Source organism: Haemaphysalis longicornis, unplaced genomic scaffold (assembly GCF_048455015.1).
Source record: "Haemaphysalis longicornis isolate Haplotype H1 unplaced genomic scaffold, Haemaphysalis longicornis Haplotype H1 scaffold_1, whole genome shotgun sequence".
In the NCBI taxonomy this organism is placed as follows: domain Eukaryota; kingdom Metazoa; phylum Arthropoda; class Arachnida; order Ixodida; family Ixodidae; genus Haemaphysalis; species Haemaphysalis longicornis.
Window position 1 is genome coordinate 451,951,586 of NW_027526203.1, and position 22,864 is coordinate 451,974,449.

Consider the following 22,864-nt stretch of genomic DNA (forward strand, 5'->3'; position numbering starts at 1 on the left):
TCAGAACACGTTAAATGTTGCTGAGTTTTAACTGTACAAACTGAAGTACATTTTCGGGTCACTCAGCGTAAATCCTTAGAGATTAATCTGACCCGGTTCCCTTTCGTCGGTGATTTAAAATTCCTCCTAGAACTATCATATAAGGAGGTAAAAGAAAAAAAAACAAAGTAATGACGTAAAACGTTACGTGGGGTATTGCTCGTCCAGACATTAATCGACAAACGAACCTTCGGCCGACTCCTCTGCATTTGTGTTTTTATCCGTGAGAATACGAGACTGTTTATAATTCATTTTTGCACCTCTCGAGTTAGCAATGCTAACTGCTCTGACGATTTCGTGATGTTCCTGCTTCTATACTTGATAGAAGTGCCTGATTAGCGGCCTGCGCGAAATTCAACGCCGTCCCTGCGCTAAGAGTTCAAAGCCATTGGAACCGAAACTGACCCGTAGTATCCAAAAAGCGTGTAGTCTTTCAAAGCATCTTGCCTTTCCAAGGTCAATTTTTTGTGTAGAAGTGTAATATGCACTTCGACGTGCTCACAATAGATCACAAACAGAAGCAGCCCTTTCTGTTCAGCAGATAAGTTTACGTAACTTGGTACGCGTACAACGCTGAAGGTTGTCGAGGATGAAGACACGCTCATATTTTTTACTCCTCCTCTACCTTCACTCTACGGGTAGGAATTCTCTGGCGTAGGAATGTCACCAGTTTAAAATAATGTGCCACTTTCCGCAATGCATTCGCAACACAGGTGGCGTGACAACTGAACAGTTTTGCCGCTCTCTGCTCGAATTGACCGGCAGTCGCACATTTCTATCACCGAATATATTCTCTAACCGCCCGAACCGTGGAAAAAGATTCTGTGAATTTGTCCATCATATATTTTTAAAAAGCATGTGCACTGTTTCTCCAGAGATGCATGACAGACTGCTGTTAGCGCGTCTGCTAACATGTGCATTAAAAATACGCCCTTAGTCTATTACAACTAGCAACTGATGCCGGGAGCAGGCAACATTTTTATGTACTGTGAAGGCTTCCAGCTCACATATTCTGAATCATGGGCCACCTGGCCAACGTTTCCTCCACTGTACGTGCGCTGACACCCGTGAAGTGTAGTCGGTGCATAACTGTAGGGGACACTCACGATGAAGGCGGCGTGTGAACGAAAAATTAATTCTGCGTGCATTTCAACAACCAGGGACCGATCCGGAGGAAGTCATCAGGAATGCCTTCAAGACATTTGACAAATCCGGAACTGGAAAGATTAGCGAGAAAGAGTGAGTGACTGCGCTACTTCCTATGCATCTTCTTGAAACCATGCATTTGGTGCATATTGGAAGGGGGAGGGAGATTTGGAGAAGGAAAAGAAATCGAACCCTGACACAGTTTTTTCACATATGGGGTAGGAAAGGAAGTGCATGCCGCAAAACGTGCCACTTCGCCAGTCCCGAATTCAAATTGTGGGGACGGGATACCTTAACGCCGTGAAGCATGCGAAAGGAATATTATTTGGAGGAAAACGCACAATACTTATACACAACATGGGCCTTGTGAAGGATAAATATCACACGGCTAATCGAGTGGGTGTCTGTTCACGTTTGTTGCTAACCTGACGTAACAAATAGTATGACATTAGAATTTATTTTTGGCTTTGTCAAAGTATTTCTAATCTGGTACTGTTTTCGGGGACGGAATAACTGAGATTGAAATATGAAATGTATGCGTATACTTGTGATGCCAGACATACGCATTTGAGCTCTGCTCCAAAACTATGTACCGAGCACCACCACTAAACATTTTGCTTAGGGGGACAAGTTGCATCCATTTTGGCTGTGAACAGTATTTTTTTCAGTGCCGTAGTTGGCTAGTTGGTCATGCCTCAGGGTTTTAATAAAGGAGGTGTGTCCTGGCTTGTTCCTGGGACAAATGGTTCCAGAAAAATGGTACCTGAACAAGTAGTGCTAGCTCCAAAGTAGAAGAGTCCCAGAAAAGGCTTTACTCCCGTATAACGGGAATGAAAGAGGAAGAGTGGGTAATCACTACCGCTCTTGTAGTTTGGACTAAAAACAATTGATCATTAGCTGAACTCCGAGGGACAACGTGCAAGTTTTGTTTTGCAGCCCAATGAGGGCGCCAAGAGAGATATAATTAAGCGGAATGCTGCACATAAACGCCCACGTTATTCTCAGCGTTTGTGCGTCCACGTGTCGCACATCGGAGCTTTCACTTTTATTTACTATCACCGCGGCGCAAAGAAGGGAACAGATTTTCGCACAAACTTTGATGCTTTCATAACTGCAACAGCTAGACATTCTTCGCATAGTGCTTCACAGGCAGGACTGCACGCAGGACTGTAAGACTGCTGCACTCTCCCAAGGCCACCAGCACTGCAGTTCTGGTTTAAATTAATTAAAAACACGTAAAAAAAAGTAATGGAAAAGACAGGAGGGCTTATGTCGGACAGTCATGCCCGACGCCTCCTAAGCTGCTGAGGTGCCGTGCGCGCGCACACACACCGTCGTGTATGCGCGTGTGTGGAACCCGTTGGATGAGAAGCCGCTAAACCTCTGAGAACGGACTGTCAGACAGAGTGGAGGCTTTTGCTCCCTCATCTTAACGGGGAGCGGTGTGGCCGTCTTTGGGTGCAGGTCCAGGTGGTGGGCATCAATGTGGCAGGTTGTGCGCCGAGTGTGAATAATGGTGTGAGAACTGTAGGGGAGAAAAGTTAATGCTTTCACATCCGCAACTTGTAGAAAATGCTCCGGGGTCCTCAGTCCAACGTCGATAATTACGACGGCGACAATAATGAGGATAATTTGACGCAACACATGTCGAATGGCTTTGTGGGATCGTTTTATGGCGGGTTGCTATCGAAACCATTCTTTGCACCAGTACAACTTGTTCCTACACCAATCGTGACACGATTACTGTCTTCGTGACCTTCATCTGCTATCTGTGGTGAGGCGCTCAATGAGCTTGCTTTAATATTGTTTTTTTTTTAGGTTGAAGAAGCTATCTGTGGTGAGGCGCTCAATGAGCTTGCTTTAATATTGTTTTTTTTTTTAGGTTGAAGAAGGCCCTCATGACCTGGGGAGAAAAGTTCCAAGAATCGGAGGTACGCTGCGAGTCCTTTTACAGATGAGCCTCTTGAGATACTCGTGAGACAGTATCATTAATATTTCAGATCGAATGAATGCTTAACCTTCGCTTTGCTTCCTATTTTTCAACCAATCGAGTTCCCTTTTAATGGAACGTGTGTCCGCCCAAATACAAATAAGAATGTGTGTTTTCGCGTGCACGAGTGAACTGCCTCGTAATCGTTGAACAAACTTTCATGATTTTCACTCGTAAAGCGCTGCAGCCTGCTGGCAGTTTGCCAGCCTTGCGAGCCTCATTTGTAGAAGATGTCCTTCACAGATATGAAGCGTTAGCAGTTATGCCATTGCTAAAGCAAGTGTGGCCCCACTTCCGTTCCCCTGTAGTTACAAGCCCGGCATGTCCTGTGCACACCAAGCGACGCCTATACATACTGCTTCGCTTCGAACACTCCTTCTACTCTTCTGTATGCAACTGTTAAAATAGCTCCGCTGTTCTGCTTCAGTAACCTAGGTGTAGAACCGTGCGTTTTAAAACAAACGCCACGGGTACCACCCCCTCCCCACCTCCATCAACCTATGCCTTTATTTGTAGGCGTTCCGCTATCTTAACACTTGGCGGCGTGTTGCTAGTGCTACAGCGTCTGTCCCCGTGTCGGCCGCAGGTGGACGAGGTCCTGAAGGAGGCGCCCATCGACAGGGACGGCAACATCGACATCAACTCGTACGTGAAGATCATCTGCGGCGGCACCGACGACGAGGAATGAGCCTCGGCTAACGCATGCTCCGCCCGTGCCCGTCCCGCTGCCACCTGCGTCGTCGCCGCTTGAACGCCTCGCGGTGCTACCGCTGGGGCCGCGTTTCCGGCACCAACCTGGACTTCTCCATACCGACGCGACCCCACAGGCGGCAATACATGCTTTCTTCCTGCTGTAAATGTGCCTGTCTCATTCACTATGGACTGATATGTCACCGGGACTTAGCGGCCGCGGTTCCCACACCAAATGTACAAATATATTGTGTAGTGACTGGATTGTTATGCTGGACCTCCCTCGTTTCTGGAAAATAGCGTAAGCGGCATGTTCACAAGGGCCTTCGCGCAGGAACCATGCGGAGACGCTCGGTCGGATGCACGACAAACGACTGGTCTCTTTTTGCGGCGGCTTAGATGCACAGTCGGCAAAAGGCTTGCCAATAACACTCGAGCAGCGTGCTCCGGAGTGCGGGGGAGGCACGCCTGGTTTGAGATAGGTAGAATGTGAGCATGCGCGGCTCGTATCAGAACGATGGCTGTGTCCCTCCCCGCTGTGCCCGTCGCCTCGGCTTCCACGCCTTCTTTGACCGTGATAAGCGCTGCTGGCCTGCGCTGCCGGACCGGAAAAAAAAAAGCGGAGATTACCCGCCATAGCGCGCGCTGTGCAAGTTTTAAATGCAGAGCATTTCTTTAAGTCACGATGTCACCCGGCGTTGTCGGCGTGCCTCGGCGTCCGCAACAGCCGTTCCAGGTGCGCCCTCTCCCCCACTCCTCCTCTCCCGCATCACGCTACCCTCCTCGCTCTCAACAACAGGTCCGCACCCCTCCCCCTACACTATATAAAAAAATAATACTTACCGGCGCCTGGTTTCGATCCCACGACCCTGCGGGCGGAACGCAAGGTACATGGTGCTCTACCCACTGCGCCACAAAGCCGACACAGAATGGAAGGCTACGAACGCGCCTTATATCCTTGACTCATTCAAACTACGTCAAGAAGCTGCTGATACAACGCATTCACTACCTGTGGGCGGAACGCGAGGTACATGGTGCTCTTCCCACTGCGCCACAAAACCGACACAGAATGAAAGGCTACGAACGCGCCTTATATCCTTGACTCGTTCAAACTACGCCAAGAAGCTGCTGATACAACGCATTCACTAGCACCAACTCCCCAAACACTAAACGTTAACGCAATACACCCACCCCCTATGCGACGCATTTACTCGAGTCCCCCTCGCGGGCAGATGGGCCCTTTTTTTCGTCTGCATTAGCTTTGGCGCACAGTTGTTCATTGCGCCATAGTTCTGCCAATACACTGCATCACAGAGTTTCTTACAGTATACACTAGAGAGGAATCTGGCGTAGCGTCTATGCGGCTCACATCAAGGTCGTCTGTGTCGTCATGGGCCGCCATTTTACATCGCGCTCGCCTTAGTTTCATTATTGGCTTGGATTGAAACGTTTTAGTGACCGCAAATTTAAACAAAGTTTCACAAAAGTGCGAAGAATAGTGTGCAATTATGTAAGTGAAAAATAAAAACAGGCTGTTTTAAAACTAAGGAAAAAGGAAGTAAAGCGTATTTTTGCCGGAACGGTTGTGCCTGCTATTCCGCAGGCCAAGGTTGTAGTTACGAACAATGTTAATATTTAGGGGGGAAACTCATTAGAGACTGTGATTTTATTAATTTTACCATTATTTCAAATAATACGTTGTTTCGAAAGTTTTTTGAGCGTGCCTATGTAAACGTTGCCTTCGTGGTGAACCGGTGAAACAGTCGTGGACGATGACAAGATATATAGACGCATACAAGCGCCCGTATCTGCCGTATCTTCTCTTCGTCGAAGTACGTTTTGTTTCTTCTTTTCGTCGGCTACAAATTTCGCGGCGGCATGTTACCCGCTCAGTCATACAAAATCCTCCCTGTTCTGTGGTCATACGTCCTTCGACTGCGGCATGAGCAACGTCAGGTGCGATCACGCATTGCCTGCTGTTTCACTGAACACGGCTACCACAGAAACGGGAGGATTTCGGCAATTGTAGCTCGTAAACGTGCTAATGCATAGTGAAGAAAGCAAATCCCCAAAAAAGCCTAAGAATCCAATTGTCATGCCAAGCCCAAGCCAAAAAGGGGGGTCTTCCCATGAACCCCCACGACGACATGGCTTACGAGGCGCATTTTCTCTCTAGTATACTTACTAAGAAACTCTATGTGCTGCATGAACCCCGTGCACCGGTTTCTACATCCGCTTTACATCCGCTCTACATTCCGGTTTCTACGCTCCGCTTTGCACGTCACTGTTGACGGGTTAACGCCACAATACTTAATGCATTGAGCAAGCGATCACGGACCGATATCTAGTCACTCTGGAACACCGGGAGCGATGCGTTTTCGGGGATTGTTCTTCGTTTTCTCGCATACCGAAAAAAAAACGCCTATCTAAATTGCGTAGGGCGCCTCGAAAATTAAGCGTTGCACGTGATTAAACGAAGCCAACGTTGTACTAAAAGTCCCCCATCTCCACTATTGTTTCCCGGCCCGGCAGGGCAGGCAGCGCTTCTCACGGCGAAAGAAAATACGCAAGCCAAGGCGACAAGGGAAACAGCCATCGCGCTGATGCGGTTCGCGCATGCTTACATTCAACCGGTCTCAAACCAGGCGTTATCACTAGATGTCTCCCTCGCACTCCGGAGCACGCCGCTCGCGTGTTACAGACAAGCGTTTTGCCGACTGTACTTTAGTGTGTCTTATACCTGTGCTACGCGGCCGTTTATAAAGAAGGCATTTGAACGCATCGTCTATCGAAATTTAAAATTGTCAATCTATGGCGCACGTGCAAGCGAGTCAGCTGTCAATTTAAAGTTCCCGTGTAGCACATATATTAAACCCGTGAAAGAATGTGCCACTCGGTATCGCTTGGTGATCGGATCGTTTGGATAGCGTACGTGCGAGGAGACACCATCAAATTCGTCGGCCTGTGAGGAGGCTTTCACTTCAGTGCACAAACAGCATCGTGTATGGGACTAAACCATATCTCCTCGGAATCACTCGAAGCCGCGGTAGTGCGAAAGACGCTTTGGGAAACGTGCAGGACATTCAATTCGCGGAAAGGTGGACAATCCTACGCCAACATTGTCTCCGACTCGCCGTCGGCATGCCGTCACTACCAACTATAGGCAGCATCCGACGAGAGAACTCGCCTCTTACAACTATGCTTACAGGATTTGAAGACCTAACTCGTAGGGACTTGAAATGCACACCAGGTCACGAGACCCTGCCGGAGAATCAAGCGGCTCACGCCACCGCCCGTGCCCTCTCACTCCGGGCCTCTCCAACGACCATCGCTCACCTCCAGACGAAAGCTCCCCGGTACACAAACGCAGACCATGGCGATGTGCAGATGGCTACACTGCCGCCTAGCACGCCGCTTCTACGGGCCCCCACTCCTGAACCAAGCAAGAAGATACACTCTATTCCACCCAATACCCTCAAGACTACCGTTTCTGTCACACCCCGCACTTTATACCATATGGTGCGGGAAGGCATATCCCCTCCTCACTCCAAACCCAGAGCAGTGGGAAAGCTTGCTGACCAGCCCGACCCGTGAAGACCCGTGATCGCCAGGGTGCGTCTGGAAGCTAGTGCGCAAGGGTTCCTTGAATAATGAGTACTCTCACTGTTGAGCGGCCATAAGACCATCCGCTGTGCGCAGTAAAAGTTTCCATCATCATAATCTCCTTGACCAGTCACCGAGGGGAGCAGAAAAAGCCCCGTGGCGGTATGAGGCAGATGAAACGCTTAAAGAGGAGGCACGTGATATAGACAAGCGCGTTTAGAAGTCAAACATGCAGGTGTGTTAGTGACGGCAAGGTACAGTTTTGCGAACAGCAGTCATGGTGTTCTGAAAGCTGATGCGCCACCAAATGCGCTTTCACATGTCCCTTTGCGCATTGGAGCTCCTCGAATGGATGGTCAGCAGAGGCAACGCACACTTTAGGTTACAAGACGGCCTGCATAAGCACGCTGTTCAGCATAGAAAGGTGGGTGGAAGATTAAGTGGCTCATGAAGTGAAGAACGATGTCGGCGGCAAGAAAATATTCCTTGGCTATGAACGTGTCACGTCAATCCTGTCACGTCAAGACGTCAACAGTAATGAGGAGTGCCGTTAACGTGAAAACACGCCACTGAAACCGAACAGCGCAGTCGTATAACAGTTTCTCAAGAGAACAGAAGTGTTTCAAGCGACCCGTAGATAGCACCAGTGGGGATGCATCTATGTGGCCAGGTTTGTCAAACACGCGGCGGGCGCAGGGGAAATGGCGATGCGGTATGCGCCGCCAGCCGAACTGCTGGCGGTGCAGAAGGGAGGGACGCGCGTATGCTCTGGTCTGGCTGAAGTTAGGCCGGCAATGACCTCCGGCAGAAATTTGATGAACGCGCCGCCTAAACAATAATCAATCTTCATTATACCTCTGCAATCTGGACGAAATGTGCATCGTCAAATCACCAGCGACTCTCGCGAACACCAGGCAGCATACCTACGCTTTCACATCCTCACACATAAGCGCTCTTTGGTGTCCTCCAAAAGTTTTCTTTCATTGCTTTGTATATTGGACAACAAATCCATGTTCCAGGTTCGGCAGCACGTATTAAGAAAAGACCAGTGGGAATTCTTCGCTTGCTTTCGCAAACCGAAGACGGGAGAAGTACGTCCTCTACGCCTGAGGATTGTTTTGTTGCTACGTTTATGGACGTGTATCCGCTAGACAGAGGAAGGAAAATGGGGTACTAAAGCACTACGCGTTGGGGAGGCCATTACGTTAAAAGCAAGAGCGTATGACACAAGCGATCACCCTTTACGGCACCACAGCAGTGCCTGTTTATTTATGCATGAATTTTTGTTGTGTTCGGCGCATCTGCAACGCTAGCGTGGAAAGCATATATTGCAACATGGAGAAGGCTGTTACTCGTTGCCATCGCCCTCGGGGTGTACTCGCTTGCAACTGGGCATTTCATTTCCGATGAGCTCTTTAACGGTGTCTGAACACTTCTTGGGAGTACCGAGCAGTTCATCCTTATCTGAATTCGACAGCGTGGAAAGACTCGCTTCCAGTCTGGTGATGCCCCGTAGCGAACCCGAGGGATGCAGAGCGGTGGTGCTGGATATCGATGTCGATCCATTTTCAAATATCTGGGAGATGTCTTCCAGAGACTTGCCTTTGGTCTCCGGAATGCACAGGTACACGAAGAAGATCTGCACAAGGGTGACCAACGCGAATATCCAAAAGAGGCCCGAAAAATTGAAGACGTGTACGAGATCCTGGAACTCCTTGGTGATGAGGAACTCGCAGAAAAAGCAGAAAGCGGTGCTGATGCCCGTGGAGAGCCCTCGAGCCCTGGGCGACAGTATCTCGCCCATGACGATCCATGGCACGGGGCCGATGCCGAGGCAGAAGGCGGCGATGTAGACAGTGAGAGAGGCCAGCGGCACGTAACGGTAGCGCTGCCGGAACAGGCCGTCGTCCTTGAAGTAGTAGAACAGGCCGAGCACGAGCAGGCTGAGCGACACGGCCAGCGACGATACGATCATGAGGCAGCGTCGGCCGGCGCGGTCCATGAGCAGCGACGCTGCCAGAGAGGCGAGCACTTGCACCACGCCCAGGATGATGGTGCAGTCGGCGGCCGAGATTCCGGAGTCGGCTGTCTCGAAGATGCTCGCCGAGTAGAAGGTGATCACGTTGATGCCGCAGAACTGCTGGAAGAACATCAGCAGCAGCGTGTACACCAGCGGCACAGAGAAGCTGCGGTGCAGGAGGTCACCCAAGCCCACCGAGTGACTCACTATGGTGGCCTCTATGGCGAGGCATTCGGCCTCGGCGCTGAACTTGGGCCCGTTGAGGTAGCGCAACGCGTCAAGCGCCTGCTCGCGGCGGCCGCAGGCGAGCAGCCAGCGGGGCGACTCGACGGCGAACGACATGGCGATCGCCATGAGGGCCGGGCAGACGGTGCACAGTAGCGCGAGCGGGAGCCAGTCGAGCCACTTGCCGCCCACGAAGACGAGAAGCACGCCGAGGGTGATGGCGAACTGGATGCCCGAGCCGAGCAGGCCCCGCACCCGGGGCGGGCTGATCTCGGCCACGAACACGGGCACGGAGAGCGACACGAGGCCGCAGCAGAAGCCGCTCAGAGCTCGGCCCACGAAGAGCCAGGCCAAGCTGGCCCCGCACATGCACAGGCAGCCCGCGATGAAACCCAGCGACGACAGCTGGATGGGCCGCACGCGTCCGAAGCGCTCGATCAGGTAGCCCGCCACCAGGCTGCCCACCAGGGCGCCCATGGCCAGCACCGAGCCGAACCAGGTCTGCTGCGACGGCGTCATGCGGATGCCGCTGGCAGCCATGCTCACCAGCGCGGGCGACGAGTAGCCGAGGACGGTGCCCATGGCCACCGAGGCGAGCGAAGAGGAGCCGGCCACGTAGTAGAAGGGGGGAACGCCTCTCAGCATCGGGAACAACCGAGAAGGCCGCCTGGGCGTGTCCGCGAGGAGGCGCTGGCTAGCCCGGAGCTTGGCGACGTTCGTGCCCTCGCGTCTATGCTCTGTAGATAACTGGACGAAGGAAGGCGGCCGATGTCATGTGCTCCTCGTATTTTCTTCAGTGACCCGCACTGACGCGGGAAATCAAAGAAAAAGTGCACGCGGTTCGGCGTACACAGACGCCCCCACAACGGTCACACTTCTTCCTCAATACACCTAGATGACAGTAGCGGTAGCATGATGCCTCGGCTGACGGCGACGACGGTAACGGTGATGAGGATGGTGCAACGGAGATGGCACGTATACCCAACCAGGAAACAGGCAAGGAATGTTGTTTACTGTACAAAGCGTCTGGCCATTGTGAAAACCGCATAGCCGAACAGGAATTAAAAAGCTAATACGGTGGTTGAAAAACTACAGGTAAGTAATCGGGAAGTTCACAAAAAAGTTTCAGGGCAAATTATTGTAGCGATGAATAGGTACGAAAACACTGTGAATATGTCGGATGAAACGCACACACCCACGAGCGTGCACATGAAAATTTGGAATCAGCAGCTCATTGAACTAACACAGAAAGGTGCGCCAGCGGTCAGGATTGTTACGGAAGGCACAGGGGAAGGGGTTCAACATTTTTAGGGGCGAAACACCTTAGGGGATCGGGCTGTCGGCGTATTCTGTCATGTCGTCACGGGAAATCAAGTTGTCAAGCGATGGTAAAAAACAAGTGTGTAATGGATAAAAACGGTTCAGAATGAACTAACATGATTTAAACTAATTTAAAATGCAGTAACAATTAGGAATTAATTGAATTAATCACTAAAATTTGTTAAATTCTGTCTCGAAATTGCTTTCAAATGCCTGGTTTTCTCCTGTAAAGTATACTTCTTGCTGCGGCGTGCGACCCAAAGACAACGTACGGCCAGTTGCCCCATTTAATTGCTTAAATCCTGTTCAACGGAAGAGAGGGCGCCACCGCCTCCGCAGGCGCGCGATTGCTCCTCCCACCGGCACTTTTCCGGCGCCCAATCAGCGCGCGCCGTGGTGCGAGAGGAAGACTTGTAATCTTTGAATACGCTTATACACTGCATGCTTCGCCCCTCCCCAGGTTTCACGTAAGTGGTGGTGGCCCAGGATTTTTTCGTGTTGAAGCAGATATATTGAAGTGTTTGAAAAACAGTGGAGAAGATATGCTCCCCGGGTGGGACCCAAGCCTACGACATTCGGAATACCGACTCAATGTCATACCAACTACAGGCTACCGGGGAGGCAGTGTTCCCCTTTCCTACGTATACTTATTGGAATGTAATTTCTACTATGCTGGTGGATCTATCCAGCGCCGCTTGAACCCCTCGGGATAATCGGGACCTTCTATTTAACTCTCTGGCTGTGACTCGAGCGTCCACGACGTGTCGGGAGCTAAGGAATCGTCGCCTCTGCATACGAAGGAGTAGGAAACTCTTTCATGAACCAGCAAGCTAGCCTCGGTTCTGGCAGTACAAATTACAGTAAAAAAAATTCCCTCGCACTTCCCCGAGGGGGAGAGCGTGTAAGTGCGAATGCACGGTTGTTGATTGCGCGATTACGGTGGATATTGTGATCTTAATGAGTAGTCGAGAGATTACACACACGCACACAACTACAAAGAAAGATAGTTCACTCGTTATTGCTGGTACCGTTGCCCGGTCCGCCATCATCGTTATCGAGATGCAGGACCAGCGACCGCTCTCGACGACGGCGCGCGCCCGACTAATACCCTCCCGCGCCACGCGGCCGCTACACGAGCGCCCTCACGCGTCGGAATGCGGAGCGCCCGCTACGCGAGCGAGAGCTCTCCCGCCCGAAGTGGAGAGGAGGCGCCCAACACCCGCAGTCACTGAGCGGAGAGAGGAGGAGGAGAGTAGCGCGCGCCCATCTCCCCCCGTTGCTAGGGAAGACGAGGAGCGCGCGCACCCGCAGCTGTTGCTATGCGGACGACGGCGGCGGACGATTCAGGCTCGCTTAAGAAGTGCATTCGCACTTAAAAGATGCATTGGACATCGCGGGATATGTGGTTTGCGTTTACCCATGCTCCCCACTATAACAATCTAGCCAAGTTTTAAATATAGCTGGATACCTGGAAACAGCAAATCAATCTTTCACAGTCCACTTGTTTTTTCGTTTCTTTCTGGCCAGGGAAGTTGACGCATAACGTAATCGCCTCTGGTTCTATCTTATGATGATGATGATTTCTGGGCTAATGGCGCAAGGCCAACGAAGGCAAAGAGCGCCATGACAGGTGGAAGGAGATGAAAATGATTTGTAATAAAGGGACTAGTTTTAAAAACTTTACTAAGGGAGTTGGTGCATAGGGCCCTAATTAAAACATAATGAGTATAGGCCCCTAAGGTGTAAAGGCTCAGGTTCCACCACTGTTTTGCAACAAGTCAGGAACACAGGTGAGGTTGTGGGTTGTATAATATGTATTTTAAAAAGTCAACATCTGCATCTCGAAAAAACAAACTGCGCGCAGATTAACGGGGACAAGAACACATGAAGACGGCACTGCGCTTGTGCCGTCTTGATGTGTTCTTGTCCCCGTTAATTTGCGCGCAGTTTGTTTTTTCGAGATGCATCATTACCAACTCGCCCAACTCTCAACCCTTTTACAACATCTGCACGGTGACTAAAATTTTTTTGTAAGAGAACATGGGATGGTCTGTTAAAATTAATGAAGGGTCCAAGGAAATGTTATGTGTAAGCTCCATTAAAGTGACGTTTGCTTTAGATGTTACACATATCACATTCAATAAGCGTGTAAAGGACAGACAGCTGCCCCCCCCCCCTCCCCCCATCGATGACAATGTGGCTTGTTTGTGTAAGTTAACAGGTATGAGTGCGTGATGCGTGTGTGGCCAAGTCTAAGTCGGCATAAGGCAACCTCTATGAATATCGCATGCTTCTCGGCAGAAGGATTTTCTATTTTAGGTTTAATAACATGTAATTTATTATCTACTGCTTTCTCCCGCAGTTGTTGCCAGTGGTCTAGAAGCTTCCTCCTCACATAAGGTTTCAGATCTTGATATGGAACCAGCTGAACGTTTATGCTGTCACGAAGGGCGGCAGCTGCAGCACTTTGGTCCGCGGATTCATTTCCCACAATTCCACAGTGGCCTGGAACCCAGCCCACTGTGGCAGCAAGCTTGAGGCTATAAGCCGAGTAAAGAGCTCTTAGAACTGCATTAAAAGTTGGATGTCCACTAGCCTTTAGAGATGAACGCTTTGAAACAACACTCGGAGAGTCTGTGTATATAACTGAGCTCTTAATTTTGTTTTGGAGAATGTAGTTCAAAGCAAGCAGGATACCGTATGTCTCTGCAGTTAAAATACTAGTTTTCGTATTCATTGTTTTGGACAAAGTGAACAGGGAGCACATGACACGGTTACAGAGCATGACACGGTTGCAGAAGCCTTCGAGGCGTCAATGTAGAATTCAGCTGCTTTGTATTTGACCCTGAGGGACAGGAAGTACTCTGTAATAACGCTGTTTGGTACATTTTTTGTTGGAGTATTTGTCCCTGAGGGACAGAAAGTGCTGAGTAATACTGAAGTTTGGTAATTTTTTGTTTGTATTTCTCTGAAATACATGTCACAATGAATTGGGCAAATGTCCCACGGAGCAACCAACTCATGAACGGAGGTACAGTAAGCATCAGTAAGAGGAACTTGGACGTCCTTTACGAGGCGTGACACTGTCGAAGGAAAGGAAAGTGCTATGGATGGTCGATTTTCAAAGAGTTGAATACTAGTGTTATTTTTCATAATGGCGTTCAAAGGGTGTTCCTTCATAGAAGTATATTTGCCGCATACATCAGAGCTGCGTAGGTGCGCTGCTACTCATGAAAAAATGGAACGGGGCTCGTTCGATATGTACCTGTGGCCAAGCGAAGCACCAACTTGTACACTGGGTCCAACATTTTCAGTGCTGTTTTGGCAAAAAACAGGTGTATGCATCCATAGTCCATCCTTGACCTTACATGACTATTTAGAAGTGAAATGTAAGCCGCCAGGGCGTAAACACCATGGTCATGACACCTCGGAGCATGAAGACCACATCTTGTTGGGGCGGAGATGTTGACCGAGCATCAGTCCTCGCGCAGTGCAGCTTCGAGTGCCCGGCCGTAGCGGTACGCAGCCCTTTTTGCTTTTCGTTTCCCTACCCGACGAGCTTCACTTACCCTCTACGATTTCGCTCAACAATGGCATCGGATCCAAAGGAATGCCAGGACGCTGGTTCGATCCCGGCTTCCGATGAAAACGCCCGTGTGTCGATATTTCGGTACAGGGTAAATCATCATCATCATCACCACCAGCCTATCTACCCCCACGGCAGGGCAAAGGCCTCTCCCATTATTCTCCAATTACCTCGGTTCTGTGCCAACTGTGACCAATTTATCCCCGCAAACTTCTTGATCTCATCGGCCCATCTAACTTTCTGCCGCCCCCTGCAACGCTTGCCTTCTCTAGGGATTCACTCTGTTACACTCAATGACCAACGGTCATCTTGCCTTCGCATTACATGCCCTGCCCACGTCCATTTCTTCTTAATTTCTACTAGTATGTCCTTAACACGCGTTTGTTCCCTGACCCACTCCGCTCTCTTCTTGTCCCTTAATGTTACACCTATAATCTTCCACTCCATTGCCCTCTGAGTCGTTCTCAATTTAAGTTGAATTCTCTTAGTGAGCCTCCAAGTTTCTACCCCGTAGGTGAGTACCGGTAAGATGCAGCTGTCATACACTTTCTTCTTCAGGGACAATGGTAGGCTGCCATCCATTATCTGAGAATGTCTGCCGTATGCACTCCACTCCATTCTTACCCTTCTAATTATGTCTGCCTCATGGTTGGGATCCGGGGTCACAACTTGGGCTAAGTAGATATATTCGCTTATCACTTCCACTGCCTCGCAACCTATCTCAAACCGCTAAGCTGTCCCGAGGTTATTGACCATTACTTCGGTTTTCTGCATATTAATTTTCAGGCCCACGGTTCTACTTTGTTCGTCTAGTGCGGAAAGCATGCTTTGCAATTCGTGCCCCGAGTTACTTAGCTTGGCAACGTCATCAGCAAATCTGAGGTTACTGAGGTATTCTCCATTAACCCTTACTCCCACCTGTTCACAATCCAACGTTCTGAATACTTCTTGTAAACATGCTGTGAATAACACTGGAGAGAGTGTGTCTCCTTGTCTGACGCCCTTCCTTATAGGTAAAATACTGCTCTCATTATGGGGGATGATGGTAGCTGTGGACCCATTGTAGATATTCTCTAGTATTCTTACATAATGCTCATCTACCCCCTGATTCTGTAATGCCTGAATGACTGCTAGGGTTTCGACCGAGTCGAATGCTTTTTCATAATCTATGAAGGCTATATATAGAGGTTCAGAATACTCAGCGCACTTCTCTATCACCTGATTGATCGTGTGAACATGGTCCATTGTTGAATAGCCTTTACGGAACCCTGCTTGTTCTTTAGGTTGACTATTAACCCACGGCCCTCAGTGTCCAGTGGCTGCGAAGCAACTGACCACGGCAGCGGTCAGATCTGTGACGCAGCAGAGGGTGCTAAGAATCCCTGGACCCGGACAGGCCGCCATTGGAATCTGAACCTTGCAACGTTTAACACGAGAACCTTATCTAGTGAAGCGAGTCTAGAGGTGTTGTTCGAGGAATTAAAGGGCATCAAATGGGATGCCATAGGGTTTACTGAGGTTAGGAGAACAGGTGAAGCCTTTACGGTGCTGAAAAATGGACACGTTCTATCTTACCGTTGTCTAGAGGACAGAAGAGAACTGGGAGTGGGATTTCTAGTCAATAAAAGCATAGCTGGCAACATAGAAGAATCCTATAGCATTAACGAAAGGGCAGCAGGTCTTGTAATTAGGCTCAATAAGAGGTACAAGTTCAAGGTGGTACAGGGCTATGCCCCCACATCCAGCCATGACGACCAGGTAGTGGAACGCTTCTATGAAGATGTGGAATCGGCAACGGCTAAAGTAAAAACACCGTATACCGCAGTTATGGGAGATTTCAATGCTAAAGTAGGCGAGAATCAGGCTGTAGACAAGACTGTTTTGAACTATGGTCTGGGGTGTAGAAATAGCAGGGAAGAACTACTAGTGGAGTTTGCAGAACGGAATAACCTAAGCATAATGAATACCTTCTTCTGCAAATGGGAGAGCCGGAAGTGGACGTGGAGGAGCCCGAATGGGGACCATAAAATGAAATAGACTTCATATTAAGCGATAACCTTGGCGTCGTGAAGGATGTGGAAGTGCTCGGAAGGGTAATGTGTATGGTAAGATCTCGAATTAAGCTAGATTTGAGGAGGGACCGTAACAAGCTAGTACGAAAAAAAACGATTAATGAGCTAACAACGGTGCAAAGTAGAAGAATTCAGGATCGCGCTGCAAAACCGATATTCAGCTCTTACCGAGGAAGCCGAGCTTACGACACAGGAAGCCAGCGACAACCTTACACGCATTATCACGGAGTGTGCAGTAGAAGTCGGGGGCACGATGGCTAGACAGGATACTGGTAAGCTTTCCCAGGAGACGAAAGATTTAATTAGGAAACGGCAAACCATCACAATCTCCACCCTAGCTGACAGAATAGAACTAGCGGAGCTTTCGAAGTTAATCAATAAGCGTAAGACAAGCGGACATACGGAAGTATAATATGGGGAGGATCGAATATGCTGTAAAAAACGGAGGTAGCCTGAAAGCAGTGAAGAGGCGTCTTGGCGTGGGGAAAAATTAGATGTATGCACTTAAAGATAAACAAGGCAATGTCATCACAAATAGGGATAACATAGTCACAGTGGCCGAGGAGTTCTATAGGGATCTGTACAGTAGCCGGGACATCCAGGATAACGCCGAACGAGAAAGTAGTTCAGAGGAGATAGACATCCCCCACCAGTAACGACCGAAGAAGTAAGGAAGGCTTTGAAAGAAATGAAGGGGGCAAAGCACCTGGTGAGGATCAGATAACAGCAGACCTCTTGAAGGATGGCGGAGAAATTGTACTTGAAAAACTGGCAAACCTGTACACGCAATGCCTAATTACCGCAAGTGTACCGGAATCTTGGAAGAACGCAAACATCATCATAATCCATAAGACAGGTGACATGAAGGACCTGAAAAATTACAGTCCGATCAGCTTACTGTCAGTCGTCTACAAGGTACTTACCAAGGTAATCGCTGACAGAATGTCTACAACAGGGTAAATATGCTACGGAAAACCGAAAGGCAAAGGGCCAGGACGTCCAGAGGGAACCGTGCACTGTATTTACAAAGTGATAATAATGTTAAGGCGCGCAGGATTGGGGGGAGGGGGGGGACTTCACGTTCTTTCTCAACATCCTCTGCGCCCGTATACAAAGTGAGGGTCTTCAAACAAGTCGGCAGATCACTGGAGTTCTATGCCGTAGTAAATTTAACCCGCCGCGGTGGCTCAGTGGCTAAGGCTTCCTGCTGCTGAGCATGAGGTCGTGGGTTCGATTCCCGGCCGTGACGGCCACTTTTCGGATGGAGGCGAAAAGCAAGAACGCCCGTGTGTACGAGATTTCGGCGCACGTTGAAGATCCATAGGTGGTCAAAATTATTCCGGAGCCCTCCACTACGACGCTCCTCATCGCCTCCATTGCGTCGGAGCGTTAATCCCTACAATCAATCAATCGTACTAAATTTCACGTGCGGCATCATTTAGTACGTTCATGCAGATTCAAACGGGAACAGCTTAAAATTCCACTGTGGAGTTTGTAGCGTTGATGACGCTTCCTGTAGACGAATGTGTTCCTCTAGCTACAGCTGAGATAAGCTTGTTTGATGAAAGTACACTTTTATAGGTTTGAGATGAGGGTCAATGATTTTCTGCGGTATCGCTTGAAGCCATTTATCACGGCATACATAGTGTTGTAGAACACACCTGTTTCCTTCACTGTCTGTTCTTGATCTTGTGTATTTGCTGAACATACGAATTTTCTCACTTCCGAGGGTTCGTCAATTTGGTGCGCCTAATTAAGGGCTCCGGTGGTCTCCTAAATTTTGCAGCCTTCACACAACTCATGAGCATCTATGCGGTTCCTTGGTTGTACTATTAAACGGGCCAAGCGCCTGGCAGAACACCCCATTGTTCCGCATATATTTTGAAGAGGATGACGGTGTTTAGATAAGTTGTTCAAGGTTCTCTTGAGTATGTGAAATAAAGTTTGGCCCCTCTCCCCCCTCTCTCTCTGTCTCTGTGTATGTGCTTGGCTTCTTTGGCACAGACAGGCTGGAACATGTCGTCATCCCCGGCTTTCTCGCTTAAAATTCCGAATTCTCAAGAACCTGTGGAACCACTGCAGGAAAGCGATATTTCGCATGGAGCAGGAAGTCGACTTCGACAGGAATGCTGTAAAGATACTTTCCAGAACTCTAAAGAGTTTTTGCGTTAGTCAGTGTAAAAAGTTACCACCCATACATTTCAATGGGATAGTTTTCTTGGCTCTGGAACGTAGTAGATTTACGCGCAAAACTTGAAACTCCGCGCAATGCAAGCTGTCGCCCTCAGTATTACCAGTGCCAAAATTATTTAAATTACGCTAAATAACTGTACAGTAATTACTGATGAAAGAATTACGATGTGCCAGGAAGCCGCACATGATTATGTCCTTGAGAAGCTGCTTAAAGCCAAAGTTTGCGGAAAGTGCACTGCTTTCAGTGTTGTGAGACGTCTCCTGTGTGCTGACGCGTGCCTTCGCGCTTCACCCTTTGGAAATCGTATAGTGAGGCTTCGCTAAAAATGGCTTCATTAATGGGGTCCATGATCACGTAGGGTGACATCAGAATTGAATGATGGGGTGCTCGAGTTGTCGTTCCTCCTTAGGTTTTGTTACGACTGAAGAATCGTGGATGCCGGATAATAAATACATGAGTAGTGCGAGCTTGTGTTCCGTTTGCGTGTTATAAAGTAAATTGTCATCTCGGTCGGGCGTCGATTATAACGCCTTCCCATTTGAAGCGTATCGCGAATTCTTTGTCAAGACATTTGGTGGTTATGTACGTCTCAGTCTCTTTGTCCAGCAATTTTAGCTTGGTTTCGCGTTCGTGGAGTCGGAGGAGAATGTTTCTGAACATTACGAGACTAGGCTGTAGGGAGTCAGCGGTAGAAATGGGTTCGTCTTGTTTTTTTTTAGCACGAAAGTGTTTTATTCCGCGATTCACGAAGATTTCACTTACGTCATATCCGTCACGGAAGTGACGCCAGTACAACGAAGCAAGCGGCCTGTGAAGGGTGCACCCCTGCACACAGGGTCTTCTTGCGTGGAAGCAACCTTTAGTACTAAAGAGTACGTTATACTTCGGGTTGTTCGTTTTCGGGTTTTATATTTTAGCACGAAAGTGTTTTATGCCGGGATACACCAAGATTTCGTTGACGTCATATCCGTCACAGAAATGACGCCAGTACCCCTTTGCCGAAGTGACCCGTCAGGAAGACGTCGCCCGCCAAGCACACCCACAAGACAGCCACCGACCCGCAAATCATGCTCAGCTGCAGATTTCGCTGCACATTTCACTTTCGTGCTTTACCGATTCCTATGACAGAGTAATCAACCACAGTTTTCTATTATTATTATTGTTGCCATTTTACCTTTTAGAAATGGAGGTTCATGAAGAAAAAATACAAATCTATTCAATCTGAAAAAAAACTAGCTTTTGGTAATTCTCTCATCTCCATTCCAGCCATGAAGGACGTTTCTTTAAAAAAAGCGCAAGAAATTGAAAAACTTTCTGAGTTAGAACTACAGTGACATAATATGGGCTGATACACGTAATAGAGGCCGGCACTAAAAACATAGGCTCAATGAAATAACAAAAAAAAAACTGGCGTAGCTTGCACTAGTGGTGCAAGGCTGGAGAAGCAGCACAGTTGACGGCCTTTCTCCCTTCGTCGGAGGCCGGGTTGCTGCACCTCACATGTATTTCCGAACTTGCTGCTGAAACTTCTCCATGACTGGCAGGCCCAAATAGTTTAAAAAGTCCGCAAGCTTTCACATCTCTCCCAAAGTGGATCGCATTAGCACGCGCTAGAACCCGCGGCAACCGGCATCGCGAGCTTGGCGTCTATAGCGCGAACCCGGCGTCTGTCCTCCCCACTTCAGAAGCGAACACACGTGAACTGGCAAGGAGAAGAGCACGCGAGAAATCACGCCACGATCGCTGGGAAGAGTGTTCTCGAAGGTCGATCTGGACGATGCCGAGCGCTCCTCACGAGGCGCACGCTCAAGAGCACTCGGTCTTTTTTCTTGGTATTTTTTCTGGTAACGCTGTACGGCGGAACAAGAAGCTTAAACAGCTATGCTCTTAAAAGAAAGCTAACCACGTTTCATAATCACCACCAGCCTATCTACGCCCACTGCAGGGCAAAGGGCCTCTCCTATTTATCTCCAATTATCCCGGTCCTGTGCTAAGTGCGACCAATTTATCTTCGCAAACTTCTTGATCTCATCTGCCCATCTAACTTTCTGCCGCCCCTTGCAACGCTTGCCTTCTCTAGGGATCCACTCTGTTACCCTCAATGACCAACGGTTATCTTGCCTTCGCATTACATGCCCTGCCCACGTCCATTTCTTCTTAATTTCTACTAGTATGTCCTTAACACGCGTTTGTTCACTGACCCACTCCGCTCTCTTCTTGTCCCTTAATGTTACACCTATCATCTTCCGCTCCATTGCCCTCTGAGTCGTTCTCAATTTAAGTTGAACCCTGTTAGTGAGCCTCCAAGTTTCTACCCCGTAGGTGAGTACCGGTAATATGCAGCTGTCATACACTTTCTTCTTCAGGGACAATGGTAGGCTGCCGTTCATTATCTGAGAATGCCTGCCGAATGCACTCTACCCCATTCTTATCCTTCTAATTATCTCTGCCTCATGGTTGGGATCTGAAGTCACAACTTGGCCTAAGTAGATATATTCGCTTACCACTTACACTGTCTCGCCACCTATCTCAAATCGCTGTGCTGCCCCGAGGTTATTGACCATTACTTTGGTTTTCTGCATATTAATTTTCAGGCCCACGGTTCTACTTTGTTCGTCTAGTGCGGAAAGCATGCTTTGCAATTCGTGCCCCGAGTTACTTAGCGAGGCAGCGCCATCAGCAAATCTGAGGTTACTGATGTATTCACCATTAACCCTTACTCCCACCTGTTCCCAATCCAACGTTCTGAATACTTCTTGTAAACATGCTGTGAATAACACTGGAGAGATTGTGTCTCCTTGCCTGACGCCCTTCCTTATAGGTATTTTACTGCTCTCCTTATGGAGGATGATGGTAGCTGTGGACCCATTGTAAATATCCTCTCCTATTCCTGCATAATTCTCGTCTACAGCCTGGTTCCGTAATGCCTCAATGACTGTTGAGGTTTCGACCGAGTCAAATGCTTTCTCATAATCTATGAAGGCTATATATGGGGGTTCAGTATACTCTGCGCACTTCTCTATTACCTGATTGGCCGTGTGAATATGGCCCATTGTTGAATATCCTTTACGAAACACTGCTTGTTCTTTAGGTTGACTGAAATCTAAGCTGGCAGAAATTCTGTTAGCGATTATCTTGGTAAGTACCTTGTAGACGACTGATAGTAAGCTGATCGGCCTGTAATTTTTCAAGTCCTTCATGTCACCTTTCTTATTAATTAGGATGATGTTCGCGTTCTTTCAAGATTCCGGTACACTCGCGGTCATTAGGCATTGCGTGTACAGGTTTGCCAGTTTTACTAGTACAATTTGCCCGCCATCCTTCAAGATGTCTGCTGATATCTGATATTTACCAGGGGCTTTGCCCCCTTTCATTTCTTTCAAAGCCTTCCTTACTTCTTCTATCATTACTGGCGGGATGTCTATCTCCACGTTTACACGAAGCTAACTTCTCGATGCTAACATACCCACGCGGGGGATTGGCCAAGAAACCGGGTTGCTTTAGGGGGATAACACGCCCACCTCATGTCACTATGAAGTCAGCACGTAGAATTGAATTGGGGAAACGGCTACAGAATTATATAGTAGAATTGCAGAAGAATTAGCGATTGAGGTCATTGTGGGCAAAATAGGCGAAAAACCAATTTTTGAACGGGTTAACAGGACAGTCATCTGCTCTCTAAAATATACGCGTGAATGGCCGCAACCACCGCTCTGTGACACAACCCCAGGGATATGGCCCTGAACGAAAGGAGGGCAGGCATCGGCAGAGGAAGGCCAAGCCGTCGAATTGGTGCTGCTAGATAACGTTTCCTAACAAAAAAGAAAAACCGCGGCACTACAAGAAAATTCACCACCTCCCCGCGAGGGGAACCCCGTGTAGATGCGACGCATCGTGGGGTTTACTTGGTGTTTCCGTTGGATTGATTCTGAAATCGCGTGAAACGTGTCGGGAACGCGTATGATTATTATGATTTATG

General features: G+C 48.8%; 1 protein-coding gene and 1 pseudogene across 1 annotated transcript in view; one reads left to right on the plus strand and one right to left on the minus strand.

Annotated features, from left to right (window-relative positions):
* Positions 1 to 4,033, plus strand: part of LOC144156036 (myosin regulatory light polypeptide 9-like) — a 32,731-nt gene extending 28,698 nt beyond the window's left edge. The window contains exons 5-7 of the mRNA XM_077687807.1: positions 1,200 to 1,278; positions 3,068 to 3,116; positions 3,762 to 4,033. Of these exons, the coding sequence (XP_077543933.1) occupies positions 1,200 to 1,278; positions 3,068 to 3,116; positions 3,762 to 3,863 (230 nt within the window). The 3' untranslated portion in view covers positions 3,864 to 4,033. The remainder of the gene's footprint in view (positions 1 to 1,199; positions 1,279 to 3,067; positions 3,117 to 3,761) is intronic.
* Positions 4,034 to 8,788: 4,755 nt separating this feature from the next.
* Positions 8,789 to 10,366, minus strand: LOC144156034 (facilitated trehalose transporter Tret1-2 homolog pseudogene; annotated as a pseudogene).
* Between the last annotated feature and the right edge of the window lie 12,498 nt (positions 10,367 to 22,864).